The sequence below is a fragment of the Saccopteryx bilineata genome, chromosome 1 (assembly GCF_036850765.1).
Source record: "Saccopteryx bilineata isolate mSacBil1 chromosome 1, mSacBil1_pri_phased_curated, whole genome shotgun sequence".
Taxonomy (NCBI): domain Eukaryota; kingdom Metazoa; phylum Chordata; class Mammalia; order Chiroptera; family Emballonuridae; genus Saccopteryx; species Saccopteryx bilineata.
Genome location: NC_089490.1, coordinates 105,947,537 through 105,960,786, shown reverse-complemented (window position 1 = coordinate 105,960,786; position 13,250 = coordinate 105,947,537). Strand labels below are relative to the sequence as shown.

General features: G+C 49.9%; 1 protein-coding gene across 2 annotated transcripts in view; it reads right to left on the bottom strand.

Moving 5' to 3' along the window:
• The window catches only part of CHST11 (carbohydrate sulfotransferase 11), a 279,382-nt gene that overhangs the window by 132,915 nt on the left and 133,217 nt on the right, over positions 1 to 13,250 (bottom strand). For both annotated transcript variants that reach the window (XM_066263322.1, XM_066263331.1), the window contains exon 2: positions 10,609 to 10,694. In XM_066263322.1, the coding sequence (XP_066119419.1) occupies positions 10,609 to 10,694 (86 nt within the window). The remainder of the gene's footprint in view (positions 1 to 10,608; positions 10,695 to 13,250) is intronic.

Below are 13,250 nucleotides of genomic sequence, written 5' to 3'. Positions count from 1 at the left end.
ACTCTGGCTTCCCCGGCACCCACTCAAAGTCACATTTCCTCTCCCCCTGAGTTGAGCTAGTTATGAGTACTGAATGCATCCAAAGGAACCACGGGGCTGGGGCTCCGGCTCCTGGTCACTGGCAAGCACTCCATGTTGTACAAACACAGCTTCTATGTTCCAAGCGTTCAGAAAGCAGACGCGTGCCAGGCTCTGGGAGAGGTGAGGACCTCTCCTGGTTCCGCTGTCTGTCTCCAGATCCACCACCTGTCCTTTGCTACCCAATGCACTGGACAGCTGCTTCCCCCAGGAGTCCCCAGAGAATGAGCTGTCCCTCCAAGAGCCCTCTCCAAGGAATGTTGCTGCAGACCAGCTGGGACCCTGTTAAAAGGCAGGTTTCCATTCAGCAGGCTGGGCTGGGGGCCCAGGTTCTGTATTTCTAACCAGCTCCCAGGTAGTGACAAGGCCACTGGTCCCCAGACCTGAGTAATAAACCCCAGAGCAGTGGCTCTCAAACTTGGCTGCCTGTTGGAACCAACTGGGAGCTTTTCAAAAGCCCTGACACCATGGAAATTCTGATTTAGGAGGTTGAAGGTTTGACCTGAGCACTGGGATGTTCTAAATATCTTTAAAAAAAAATATTCTAAAGTGCAGCCGAAGCAGAGGACCTCTGATCTAAAAGATGAAGTTCCTTTTCAATAGGTGGGATATGATTCGGCTATTGGGAGACCTGTCTTCTAAGTGATCTCAATTTCAGCTTGCTTATCTGTCCTCAGGGATCATTTGCTCCTTTCTGACCTTTGTTCCTGAATAACAACAGCAGCAGCAAACACCTGTGCTGGCCTCACTGGGTGCTAGACATCTTTCTAGGCACGTCATGTGTCTGGGGTCATTTAATCCTCCCAAGGTCCCTGTGAGGTAGGTGCTAGTATTACCCTCATTGTACAGCCAAGGAAACTGAGGTACAGGGAAGGTAAGACATTTTCCCAAGTCACACGGCTGGCAGATGGTGGCTCAGGGATTCTAGCCCAGGAGGGCTGGTCTCGGGCCCCATGCTCTGACCTCTTCTAGCCTCTGTGGCCTCAGTCATTTCCCTTTCTCTCAGAACTTTTCCTCAAATGCTGGGACGGGATGTAACGTCAGGGCCCAAGCAAGCACTAAGCCTGCCCAGCTCTGGCAGGATATTGTCATATCTGTGGGCATATCCACAGCCATCCTGTAGGGAACATGCTGGAGACGGAACAGATGATCAGAGCGGTCTCTTCAACATTCAAAGGGACTGCCAGAATTCTACGTTGGCCACTTGTGGCTTTAAACCGCTGGTTTAATACAAAGGGAAGGAAATATTGCAACAGGCCATTTTAGGCAGCACCAGAGTCTGTCTGGGCGTCACACCCCTGTGGCATGTTCCAGAATGGCCAGCTTCCTTCCAGGGCTGCCCAGCACCTGCCAAGCCTGGGGCAAGGCCAACCTGGCCGTGTCTGCCAGCGTGGTCATGGAGCCGCTGAGCAGCAGACGGATCAGCTGGGGTTCTGGAGCTGCCTACCTTTCTAGAATTCAGGAGCTACAGAGGAAGACAGTTTCCATGCATCCTTGACCTGCCCGTCCTCACCAGAGGGGCACAGAAGCAAGGTCTCCAGGGACAATGCTTCAGTCCCTTAAGAGACAGTGTACCCTCTCCCCTTTGCCCATGCTTGTGCACAGGAGGGTGAAGCCTGCCGTTCTATTCTGTGCCATTGCTCCTGTGCCTCTGCCCAATTGGGGCGACCAGGGCTATACACACATGAGCACGCACACCCACACGCACACGGTGAGTACAGGTAAATGGTCCATCTCTACGCCCCTCCAGCATCATGCACTAAACTCATAAAGCTGTCGTTTGGAAACGGTCAACTCACCGGCCCTGTGCTGCTATCCGAGTATGAACAGAGAGCAAGGACTTCGTTGTCGTAATAGCCCCGGCATCTAGCACAGTGCTATGCACACAGCAGGTGTTATGAGTTGCATTGTGCCCCACCACCACCATTCACACTCATATGTTGTTGAAGTCCTGGCCCCAGTGCCTCAAAATGTGAACTTATATGGAAATAGGGTCATTGCGTATATAATTAGTTAGGATGAGGTTACGCTGGAATAAGGTGGGCTTCTAATCCAATATGACTGGTCCTTATAGAAAAAAAAAGGGAGATTTGGACACAGATGCACACAGGAGAATGCCGTGTAAACATGCAGGCAGACACTGAGGTCATGCTTCCACAAGCCAAGGGACACCAACGATGGCCAGCAAACCTCCAGATGCCGTGAGAGGTTGCAATCGGTTCTTCCTTACGGCTGGCGGGAAGAGCTGGCCCTGCCCACACCATGATCTTGGATTTGTGCCTCTAGATTGTAAGAGAATAAATGTCTGTTATTTAAGACCCCAGTCTGTGGTCCTTTGTTACAACAGCCCTGGGAACAAATATAGTTGCAATAAGTAGAAAAGAGGGTAAAAGGAATCTCAGTTCCATTTCATCCAACATGGATTTAGTGAGTTCCTCCTTGTGCCAAACACAATGGAAAGAGGGAGGAGAAGAAGGGCAGAGGACTGAACGGAGAGAGGAACAAGGCTGGGGGAGGCTGGGTGCTGGGGGCGGGGGGCGGGCTTAAGTAGCCCCCAACCTCCATGTTCCTTTCTCAGTCCCATGACTCTTTCCCCAGTTCCTTCAAGCATCCAAACGCCTACACGCCTCTCTCCAGCATCCCCAGACCAGTCCCTGCTCGTCTCCAGGAAGAACCTTATACAGTCTAACTCCACCTTTCTGAGTAACAGCCCTTCCTTGGTGTTTACCTTACACTTGGGGAAGGATGTTTTTTGGAGATGCATCAGGCCTCAGCCTGGAGCAGAGACGGGCTCTTCACACCAGGGACCTCACTGGGTGCCAGGGAACCTCCTGCCTTGATGGCTGGCTGCCTCAGTGCCCTCGGGGGCACGAAGCCCTGGTCACCTCCTCAGCACGAATATCCACACTGCCACGTGTCCACGGCACAGGGACAGGAATTTCTCTCATTGCCCAAACACCCCCTGAGCCCCATTTCTGTGGCTGGCTATAGGAGCCAGCGGGTGCCCCAAGATGAATAAGACACAGCCCCCCCCCCCATCCAGGGGTGCAAAGCCTAGTAAAACCATGTCAAAGGCATGGAATAAGTATCATGAACAAGGAAAACATGAGCATGCGGGCTGGTTTATAGACCCGCGCAGTCCACAGGGCAGGCACCAGCCACAGTGGCTGCCGAGCACAGGATATAGACCAGCCTGAATTGAGCAGTGTTGTGCCAAATACACATCAAAATTCAGCGACAGTGTGAAAACAAGAAAGTAAAAGATCGTAAAAATTCTTAGTGACTGCCTGTAGAAATCATCATCTTTTAGCTATACTGGATTACATAAAGCCCATCAGGGCACTGAGCTTACTCTCCAGATTTGAATATACTGGATCAAACAAGGCTTCCTGAAAGACAGCCTGAGAGAATGTGGCCCCCCCGGTGACAGCAACGGCATCATGTGGACATGGCCGAGATGGGTCTTCTTTAACAGCCATTACTCAGGCACTGAACTCGGGACTGGGGGTGTGACAAACACAACCTTTCAAACTCAGCAGAACTCTCTGCCCATTTCTCAGGAAGTGGGCTGAGTGCACGTATGCCTGAGCGTGTGCACATGCGCACACAGGCCAGGTACTCATGGCCTTACAAATCAGCGCATCAAGTTTACTAACCACAGAGTCTACCAGACAGAAAACATAAATCTACATTTTTAGGAAGTGCTCATGATGACTAGCTAGTAGCTTCCAGGCAAGAGGAAATCATCTACCTTATTATTATTTAACACAATTCCAAGCGTGCCTCTGCAGAGTGTCTGAGCCTGAAGCACCGGGCTCAGCCTGGCCTGGACCCCCGCAGACACGTCCCAGGTTACCGAACTCAGCTCAGCCCGTTGATGGCTACTGACTAACACCACCTCTGCCCTTGGCTCTGTCCTAGGTGCTTCCTAGACATGATGTAGAATCCCACAAACCTTCAAGACTGGCATCTCACTCCTATTTTGCAGATAAAGAAACCAAGGCTTGGGTACTTAAGGAATTGCCCCAGGTCCTACACCTCAGCTGGGCTCTCCCAGGTCCTTCAAGCATCCAACCCTTCCCTCTGACCCAGATCGCGTCTGCCTCTCGAGTCCCCATCTGTCCTGGGATTGGAAATCCAACCAGGGCACCTGTCCCGGTTCAAGAATAATAGAATCACCGGCCACAGTGAAAGAGGCCGCTCACTGTCCCTGGTTTCTGCAATGAGTTTCACTCGCCTATTGTAATTTGTGATTAATAATGAAGCATTTCCCCAAGTGCTGTGTGTAAGATCAAGTTAATGTAATATTTCATCTTTGCCAGCCAGCTGCCGTTCTGCTAGGCTGACAGTAAGTAATATCTTTGCATAAGGAGCAGGTCCACAACTAAATCAATTAATCCCTCTTTGGCTGGTAGACAGCTGTTGGGTCAAAGCAAGATAATTAGATGGACTCATCATTTACCAGGTGTTTGGTAATTGACCAGCGTTGGGGCTGGACAATGTCTGCTCTTCCCTGCCGTCCCCAGTGGATACAACCATTCAGCATCATTCTTCCCAAACAACAATCCGACAGGCGGAGAGCCCTTTCTTCTCTTTTTTTGCAGGCCTTTCAGAGGCACCCATCACACACCTGGCACGGAACAAGTCTGGGTCTTCTTTCTTACGGGACTGTGAGCGGAGGGACTCAAGTGTCCTTCCGCAGGGCTCCTCCACTACTCTGCCTGGGGGCTCTCTCCTTGGGTCTGTCTACAAAACGCTGACTGAGTCTCTAGCGTTCAAGGCACTGACCCTCACACCTTCCCAGGGAGCACATGAGGGAACATGATTTACATCCTAGTGGACGAGGCTGCATGCCCAAAGCTGACAGGGGGGTGTCAGAGGAAGCCAGTAGAAATGATCGTGAGTAACCTCAGTGCCTACCCTTGCAGCTGCTTTCCATGTAATGGGTTATGGCTGATGTGAGAACCAAAGAATCAAAGACTTGTAGATGGGACGGGCCCATTCAGACCCTCCAATCCAGTGCTCCGGAACCCTGCTGCCTGTCGGAATCACCTAGGAACTTCGCAAACTACTGCCATCCTGGCCCTATCCCAGAATGATCAACAAAGTCAGAATCTCTGGGCTGATGCTTGGGGGCCGAGGTGTGTTCGAGGCCCTCTGAGTGGTCCTTGTGTGCAGCAGGGGTTGAGAACCACGATCTAGTCCAAACCCTTCATTTTATAGATGAGGACACGAGAGGACACAACCTGCCTTAGAGAAGCCCCACAGTTAACAAGAGGTTGAGTCAGAAGCAAAAGCTGGTTCATAAGTTGCACACCATTTCCTGTGGGCTCCTCCAGACCTCCAACCCTGATGGTAGATAAAGACTAAACCTTCTGGAACAGTGGACCAGCCTTATCCACTTGGTACCAGCTTCCTTTCCTGCCTCGTCTCCAACCAGCTCCCAGCTCCGGCCACAAACTCCTCACCATTCTACCATTCTCTGAAGGTGCCACGAACAGCCCCCCCCCCCCCCCCCCCCCCCCGCGGTCCCTGCTCCTGCTGTTCCTTCCCTTTGTGATGCTGTTCTCTCTTCTCAGTCAGGTGAAGCCTGATGTGTCTTCAAAGGCCTGGCTCAAACACCACCTCCTCTATAAAAGCCTCCCACTGCGCCCTGCACCTGGAAGGGTTGACTGCTCACTCCTGATTCTCCCATAACTTTGCCGATAGCCTCTCACACAGCACCTATCATGTCTTATTAATTAAGCGCCTCTCTTCCCCATGTCCCTCTACTCTGTTTATTCTACAAATGCTTGTAGGAGAAACACTTTTTGGTAAGCGCTGCTGAGAGAACTATTTAGGTTGGGACGAGGAGAGTTCCCTGCCCTTCTTTAGATGATTTAAGTTTTTATCAATATAAAACATCTAACTGTAGCAATGACCTCTGTTTCCCAATGTCGCCCAGGTGTGTTGTCCCAAAGCAGCGTTCTCGGGAGTGACTCCTGCTGAGCGTGGCTCCAGCCAGCAGACAAAGGCCTCTCTTCAAACATCAGGTTCAATAAGCAAAAAACCAACCTGCAATTGTTTGTTGGACAACTGTGCATTCCCTACCATCCCGTGAGCCCCAGCCCTGGCTTCAGGAATCTTGCTCCTATCCTGAGCACATCCGAGGTCTCAGCTTAGTCCCTGGGAAAGAGATCCTCAACAAAGCACTCTTCCCACCCAGAAAAGACCAAGTGGTCAGCCCTCATCTTCCTACAACCCCGTCAGGTCAGAGAGACCCAGCCTTACCATTTAGGAGCTGTGTGATCCCAGCAAATAACTCAGCCTTTCTGAGCCACCTGAAAAATGGGGTTATCAGATACCTTCCTTTTAGGATTGCTGTGAAAATTCAATGAAGTATGTGTGAAAAACACCCAGAATAGTCACCGAGATGTATTATACATTCAGTGATTAGTACCTTTCTCCTTTCCTTTCGTCCCCACCTTCCTTCTCTCTGTCTCTCCCTCTTTCCATCCTTCCTCTTGGGGCCTACACCTTATGGAGACGTAGATTTACTTTAACACATTGAAGAATGAACTAATAAGGATCCAGTCTTATTACTTTCTAATAAAATACTGACTGGTCCTAGGAGCCCTCTAGGGCCGCTCGCAGACAAGTGAACCTAGTATAAGCCTCTAGGCTCAGTGCTTATGTATTCCTGGTCAGCCCCAGGGCTGTGCATCTGTCTTCTCGGAACGTGGTAATCACAGAGCCAGCACAAAGGCTAAAGAAAGAACCAGGCAGGGCAGGGCTGAACCACATGAGTGATGCTGTGAAGATTTCAGGGAACCCACGAGGGGACCAGGAGGTGGGCGAGGCAGAAGGACAAGCTGTCTCGCCCTCGCTGGCATTTAGGGGCAATTATGCCCTATTAATGGCTGACATCGGGCTCGGCCCCAGAGTCCACGCTGAGCCAGGGCGGCCCACAGATGTGCTCGGCCCACAAATATGCAGTTGGAAACTCCTGAACTTTCAGTGACTTGGTGCCAGCTGATCTGATCGGCAATTACGTTTTATTTTGGGGCCAGGGAGACAGCAGAGAACCAGGAAAATTATAAGACACTAGAGTGCAGCTTTTCTAAGAATATCTACTACAAACTTTTTTAACCGATTGTTGTTTGAGTGGTTAGAGGTTTGCGAGGCACTAAAATAAGAACGCTTGGACACTAAAAATCAGATTATAGCCAATTTTCCCAAAGGAGCTTTTGAGCCTTTGTCCAACAAACATCTGGGTGTGATTCTTTTTTTTTTTTTTTTTTTTTTTTTTGGAGAGAAAAAGGGGTCATTCCTGCCAACAGAACTTTGCTGGTGACAGTCAGTACAGCAAAAAGGTAGATTTATAGTTTGTTTTGAATCTTTACTTTGTTCCTTACTAACAGTGTGACCTTGGGGAGGTTGTTTGACCTTCTCAGCCTCCGTTCTCCCGTGCATAAAATGAGAATGTAGTACCTAACTGGGGGTTTACTATAAGCATTTGATGGGATGTTCATAAGCATCTAGATAAGCATCTGGTCTACAGCCTTAGTACACAGGAACAAGACGGTGCCTTCTTGCCGTAATGTTGGTTTCTTATCAACTGAAATAAACTGTTCCTGTTTTCATCACCACCTATCACCCTCTACCAGTCAGCATCAAAAGGGGATGTGGCATCTCCAAGAGCAGTTAGTTTGGTTTCTAGTAATTACAGGGGTGGTCATCTGCCTCTGTGATAACATCAATCCAGGCTTAGTGGCTTCAACAGCTTGGCCGGTAGAGAAACACGAGAAACGAGAAATGGTAACCGAGCCTGGTCTGGCGCAAAGTTGCAAGTGTCTAGTGGACACAAAACCTAACTCAACTCAGCAGGAGCAGTCGCTCCCTTCTCTCCCCTCAACGCCCCAGCTCACGGCAGCCCAAAGGATCACCCAGACCGTTTCTCCAAGAAGGCGCCATTGACTGAACTTGCGTGGGAATGGAACATAACTATAGCTTGTAAAGGAAACCAGCCTAAGAAAAAAACATCCCGGGACAACATCCCGAGGAAACAGGGAGATCTTCCTGCGGGGACATTTTCCTGGTTGCCAGCGGAAAGGGCCAGACAGCTTGCCCAGGACATTCTGGATGGAGGGCGGTGACTCACCCACCTACGCCCTCACACATGGCTCCCAGAACTGCCTCTCCAGCGCCGTCTTCCCTCCCAGGTCCTCGTAGCCTGCTGCTGCTAAATGGGCATCTCACCCAGATGACACTCATAACTTCACCAAAGGAAGAAACGATCTCTACCCAGGAAGGTTCTCTCTCCTTTGACTGGTTTACTCGCCAGTCAATTCACTCAGGTCAACCGCGGGACAACAAGAGGAACCAAACGTGGAAGGCTAACCACACACACACACACACACACACACACACAAACACACTCACACACTCTGCTCACTCCTTTGTGCCCAGTGCCTGGCACTGAGCTGCGCACAGTGAATCCTCATAATAGCAGAATAACGCGTGAATGAATCTGGGAATGAATGAACTCCCTAAGAAGCACCAAAGAAAGCACATCGTCTCCTGCAACCCTGCAAGGCAGGTATTTTTAGCACCATGTTGCCACGAAAGGAAAGCAGTCTCAGACGGGTGAAGTATCTGGCCACATCCACACAGCTAGTAAATCAAGAGGCCATTCTTTGAACCTGGTCTGGCTCTAAAGCCAAGACTTCCAATACTGAGTCCTTTCTCACGGCCATGATAATGACGAGTCATATTTACATAGCCTCTGACACACCCGAGTTACTTCATCTTCTGCTCATTCTGGAGAGACGGGAAAACTGACCCTTAAAGAGAACTCATCATGCATTCAAGGTTGTACCACCAGTGGGGGGTAAAGTAGGAATTTGAACCTGGACTTTTATTTTTCAATCACTGACATCTGGGGGCACCTGCTGTAGGCTGAGCCCCACATTAGGGTAGGGGATACGACAGTGAACAGCACAGACACAGCCCAGGGACTTCCTGTCCAAAGGGGCGTCTACTTCAGACATAGGCTCTTTCCCTGACATCATGTGTTGCCCGTAAAATTTCCAACAACACAGCCATGTGTTGTTTTCAACATGGCTGACCAGACACCCTATCCTTTGTCGAAGCTGGTTCTGTCTGTTCATAAGGACCGTGTGTAAATGGACTGGGAGACTTGCCTGTTATCATCAAATTATTTGGGCACCAAATATCAAGTTCCCTGCTGAGTCAACAGAGAGCCCTGCAAAGGACAACACCGAGTCTGCAGTCACCTAGCCCAGCTGGCCCAGTCACACCAGACCTCCAACACGGAGGGAGGGGCTGACAGAAGAGTGAATTAGCCTGACCTGTGGTGGCGCAGTGGATAAAGCCTCGACCTGGAATGCTGAGGTTGCCGGTTCAAAACCCTGGGCTTGCCAGGTCAAGGCACATATGGGAGTTGAAGCTTCCTGCTCCTCCCCCCTTCTCTCTCTCTCTCTCTCTCCCCTCTAAAATGAATAAATAAAAATAATTAAAAAAAAAAAAAGAGTGAATTAGCCTGGTGAGGCCACCCGTGATGACCAAGCTCAGAAGCCTATTGTTCCAGAAGGAAGTGCAGGAGAAAGACAGGGAAGAGATGTGGAATTGTAAAGTTCTCGGGCTCATCCTTTGTAAGATGTCTGGAGATCCAGCATCTTCGAGGACCAAGCAATACCATTCTCCACCAAGTAGCTGAGTCCCCAGAAACACTAAATTAAGAATTTGACATAAAATAACAGCTCAGAGACTAAGGCTAGAAGAGTACAGTTTTCTCCCCTTTCTTTTAACAGCAATCAGAGGGCAGTAGAGGGGCCACTCATTGTTCACTCACCAGTTCTGAGAGTCAAGTGCTAATTAACGTTCCCACAGATAGACCGGCCTTGGAGTCTTCACGTCAAGACCCACACACATCATGGTAACCAGGACTCTCTCTCTCCCTTTGCTCCCAAATCTCCACGGCGCTTTTCCTCAGCTGGACATTATTTTGCTCAAAGCAACCCTTTACATAATCAAGTCCAAGTAGACTGTGACAGTCACTTAGCAAAAAGTCCCCCCCACACACACACACGCACACACAAAGGCATCTTGGCAAATGGCACAGTGAGGCAGTGAGGTGGAACTCTTGGGCATTATTGGGCTTTAATAATTACATTCACCCCCCCCCATGTAAGCTTTCTTTGGAGGTGACAAAGGGGAGACCACACAGTGCGCCATGCGCTTTCAGAGTCCCATTGCCAGCATCTGTGTGGATCTGAGGAGCTCAAACTCCGGGCAGGTCTAAAAGTGGACTCCAGCACCACATCAAGGCCTTTCTCTACTCTAACCACCCCTTGCTGGAATTTCAGAGCCATTATGCAGACAAAGGGGGGCCCAGAAAGCAACCACGGAAGGTAAAATGCCAGGCAGTGCAAGACAGTTCCAAATCCCCCAAGAACAGAATTTTGTAGTTTTCCTACCCCAGCCCAAACATTGACGCATGGAGACAACAAGGAAGTTTCCAGAGCTTACCTGGGTCGGGTTGTAGAGTTCCTGCAGGGGGCTCCGAGACCCCTTCCGGCAACAGATGTCCACGCCAAAGGGGTTTCTCCGCATGACTGAGGAAAGAAAGCGAAGGCTCATCAGAAATGAGCAATAAACGTTTGTTGTTCGACAAAGAAAAAGGCATAGAGGAGGAAAGAAGAAACAGGTGGGCAAGGAAGACAGACAACCCGGCTTCTAGCAAAGCTGTCCCTGTCTCTAACAGCATTGGGGTCATTCTGCCTTCCCTGACATTCAGGCATCTCCACACTCAGAAGGACCAGAAATAATGCTCGAAATTCTTCCTGGCAAATTCTAGGAAAACAAGACAGGCATCTAAAACATTGAAATGAAGCTACCTACGAAAGACACTGTAAAGACTGTCCCAAGATCATGAGTTATACGAACACCAGATGTGGTGGTATTTCTAAAACCCCACAGCCTTCTCCCTCAGTGAGGCATCTGGTCCTGAGGACAGAGAATACCACCCCCAGGTGGGCTCTCCCCACTGGGTAAGTTAGGAGCCCAGCTTCCCCAAAGCCTCTTGTAAAGTAAGCTATTTTTAATGAAAATATCAGCTCGGGGCAGAAAGGATGAGGGTTTACAGTGCTAGACAGAGGTAGCACTTACAATTAACAAAAGAGGGGAATTAAGTGAACTCCAACAACCCAACAGCGCTTAGGATGCTGAGAACTATTTTTACATGGAAAAGGAGTCTTTCTTTTTATTCTTTTTGTTCTCAAATACCCGTACTCTGTGCAATCCTTACAGAGTGTCTAATACATAGTGACTCGCCTGATAATTATTTGTTAAAGGGAGGGAGGGAGGGAGAGATGAATTAATGAATGAACAAGTGCTTTCTTCTATTGTAGGAAGTAATTTCTTTCTGTGCACTGACATGCCAAGGGTGTGACACACCAGAATGAGAAAGGTGGATCCTGTCACACACCAGAACATTTCACCCCCTACAGAGTGGCAGCAGAGTAACAGCAGGACATTCCCTGGAGCAGACAGCCTGGGCCTGGATCCCGGCTCCACCACTTACCAGCTGTGTGACCTTAGGTAAGATACCTAACCTTCCTGTGCCTCTGTTTCTCCACCTGTCAAATGGGGGTGAGGAAAGGACCAGGTTTCCTGGGCTCCACAAGTAGCCTATTGCTTCTGGAAGGTCTCCAGGTGAATGCACGCCACCTCAGGCAATTCTCCTTAGACTTGTCGCTCTGAGCCACACGGAAACCCGGAGAGTAAGTCGTCAGTCCCAGGACACTGGAAGCTGCGTTTCTTCTCTCCTCCCTCAGTTCCCAGAGCGGGGTCAGCAAACTTCCCACAAAGGGCCCGAGCACGTCTCGGCTTCACGCCGCATGGTCTCCGTCTTCAGTTCTGGACTGGGCCACACGGACAATACAGACGTGGACAGGCGTGGCTGGGGGCCAACACTTCGTGGATGGACGGTGAACTCTGAATTCCACATAACTTGCATGTGTCAGGAAAGAGGATTTTTCCTTTTAACCATTTCACAAAAATAGGCCGTGGGGCCGGATGTGGCCCCCAGGCTGCAGTTCGCGGGCCCCCGCCTAGAGAACAGCCTCAAGTCTCCCTGGGGTCAGAAGCCCAAGCCCCCACACGCCGCCGAGGCCCGCAGCCCTCTCCGGGCAGGAGGTGATCTGCGGGCAACTGTCCACATAGTAAAGCCATTAGAATCTGATTAGGCTGATCGGCGAAACACTGGCCCTTTGTTTGTCCACGGTTGCCCCAAGAAGAGGGGGGGAATTCACGTTGTGTTTTTCTTTAATTTATTACTCCATTTTTCATTTCCACCAAAAACGAGGTAAACTGTTAAATGCACGCAAGTTGCCCTTGGTGCACAATGACATAGCAACACTTCGGAGGAAAAAAAAAAAAAAAACAGCCATAAAACTTGTAAAATTATGCCCACGCCATGCAAGATTAAACTCTCCCCATGGCGGCAGACAGGCTCACTGAGACCTGTGGCTACGGGACCGCCGTGGAGAGAACCCACCAGGCAATCCATTAAAAGTCAGCTTTTATGGGGGCAGTATTATTTAATTGGTTTATTTTTCTAATACAAGGACTTTAAAATGCTTTGACCGTGTGGGGCCTGTAACATGGGTCCTTTCCCAAAGCCGTCTGCCCTCAGCGGCTCCTGCAGTCCTGCCGGTGACTTCACTGGGTGCCACGTGAACCGGCATTGGCACTCCAGGCCACAAAAGCCAAAGGTGCCTTGTGTCTCTTTATGGCAATGATAACAAGCCCGCCATTAGTGGAGCGGTCACTGAGAGTCAGGCACTTGGTGAAGCGGGACCCTTTGTGCAGTAAAGGAAGTACCTACATTTCACAAATCACCTCTCTGAGCCCCCCTGAACGACAGGAACCTGACCAAGGTCAAGGCTGCATGGGTGGAGAGTTGCCAAGCTCAGACTCAGACCTGACTACTGGACTTTTATATCTAGTGACAGCAATGAGGGCCTACTGTAGGCCTGAGAGAGAAAGCAAGGGCTTGCCAATTATGCACATAAGTGTGAGGATACTGATCCTCTGTGTGTCTTAGGAAAAGGGGCATCAGAGAAGGTTGAGCAATTGATACACATAGATGGCGGCATTTTTTTTTTAAT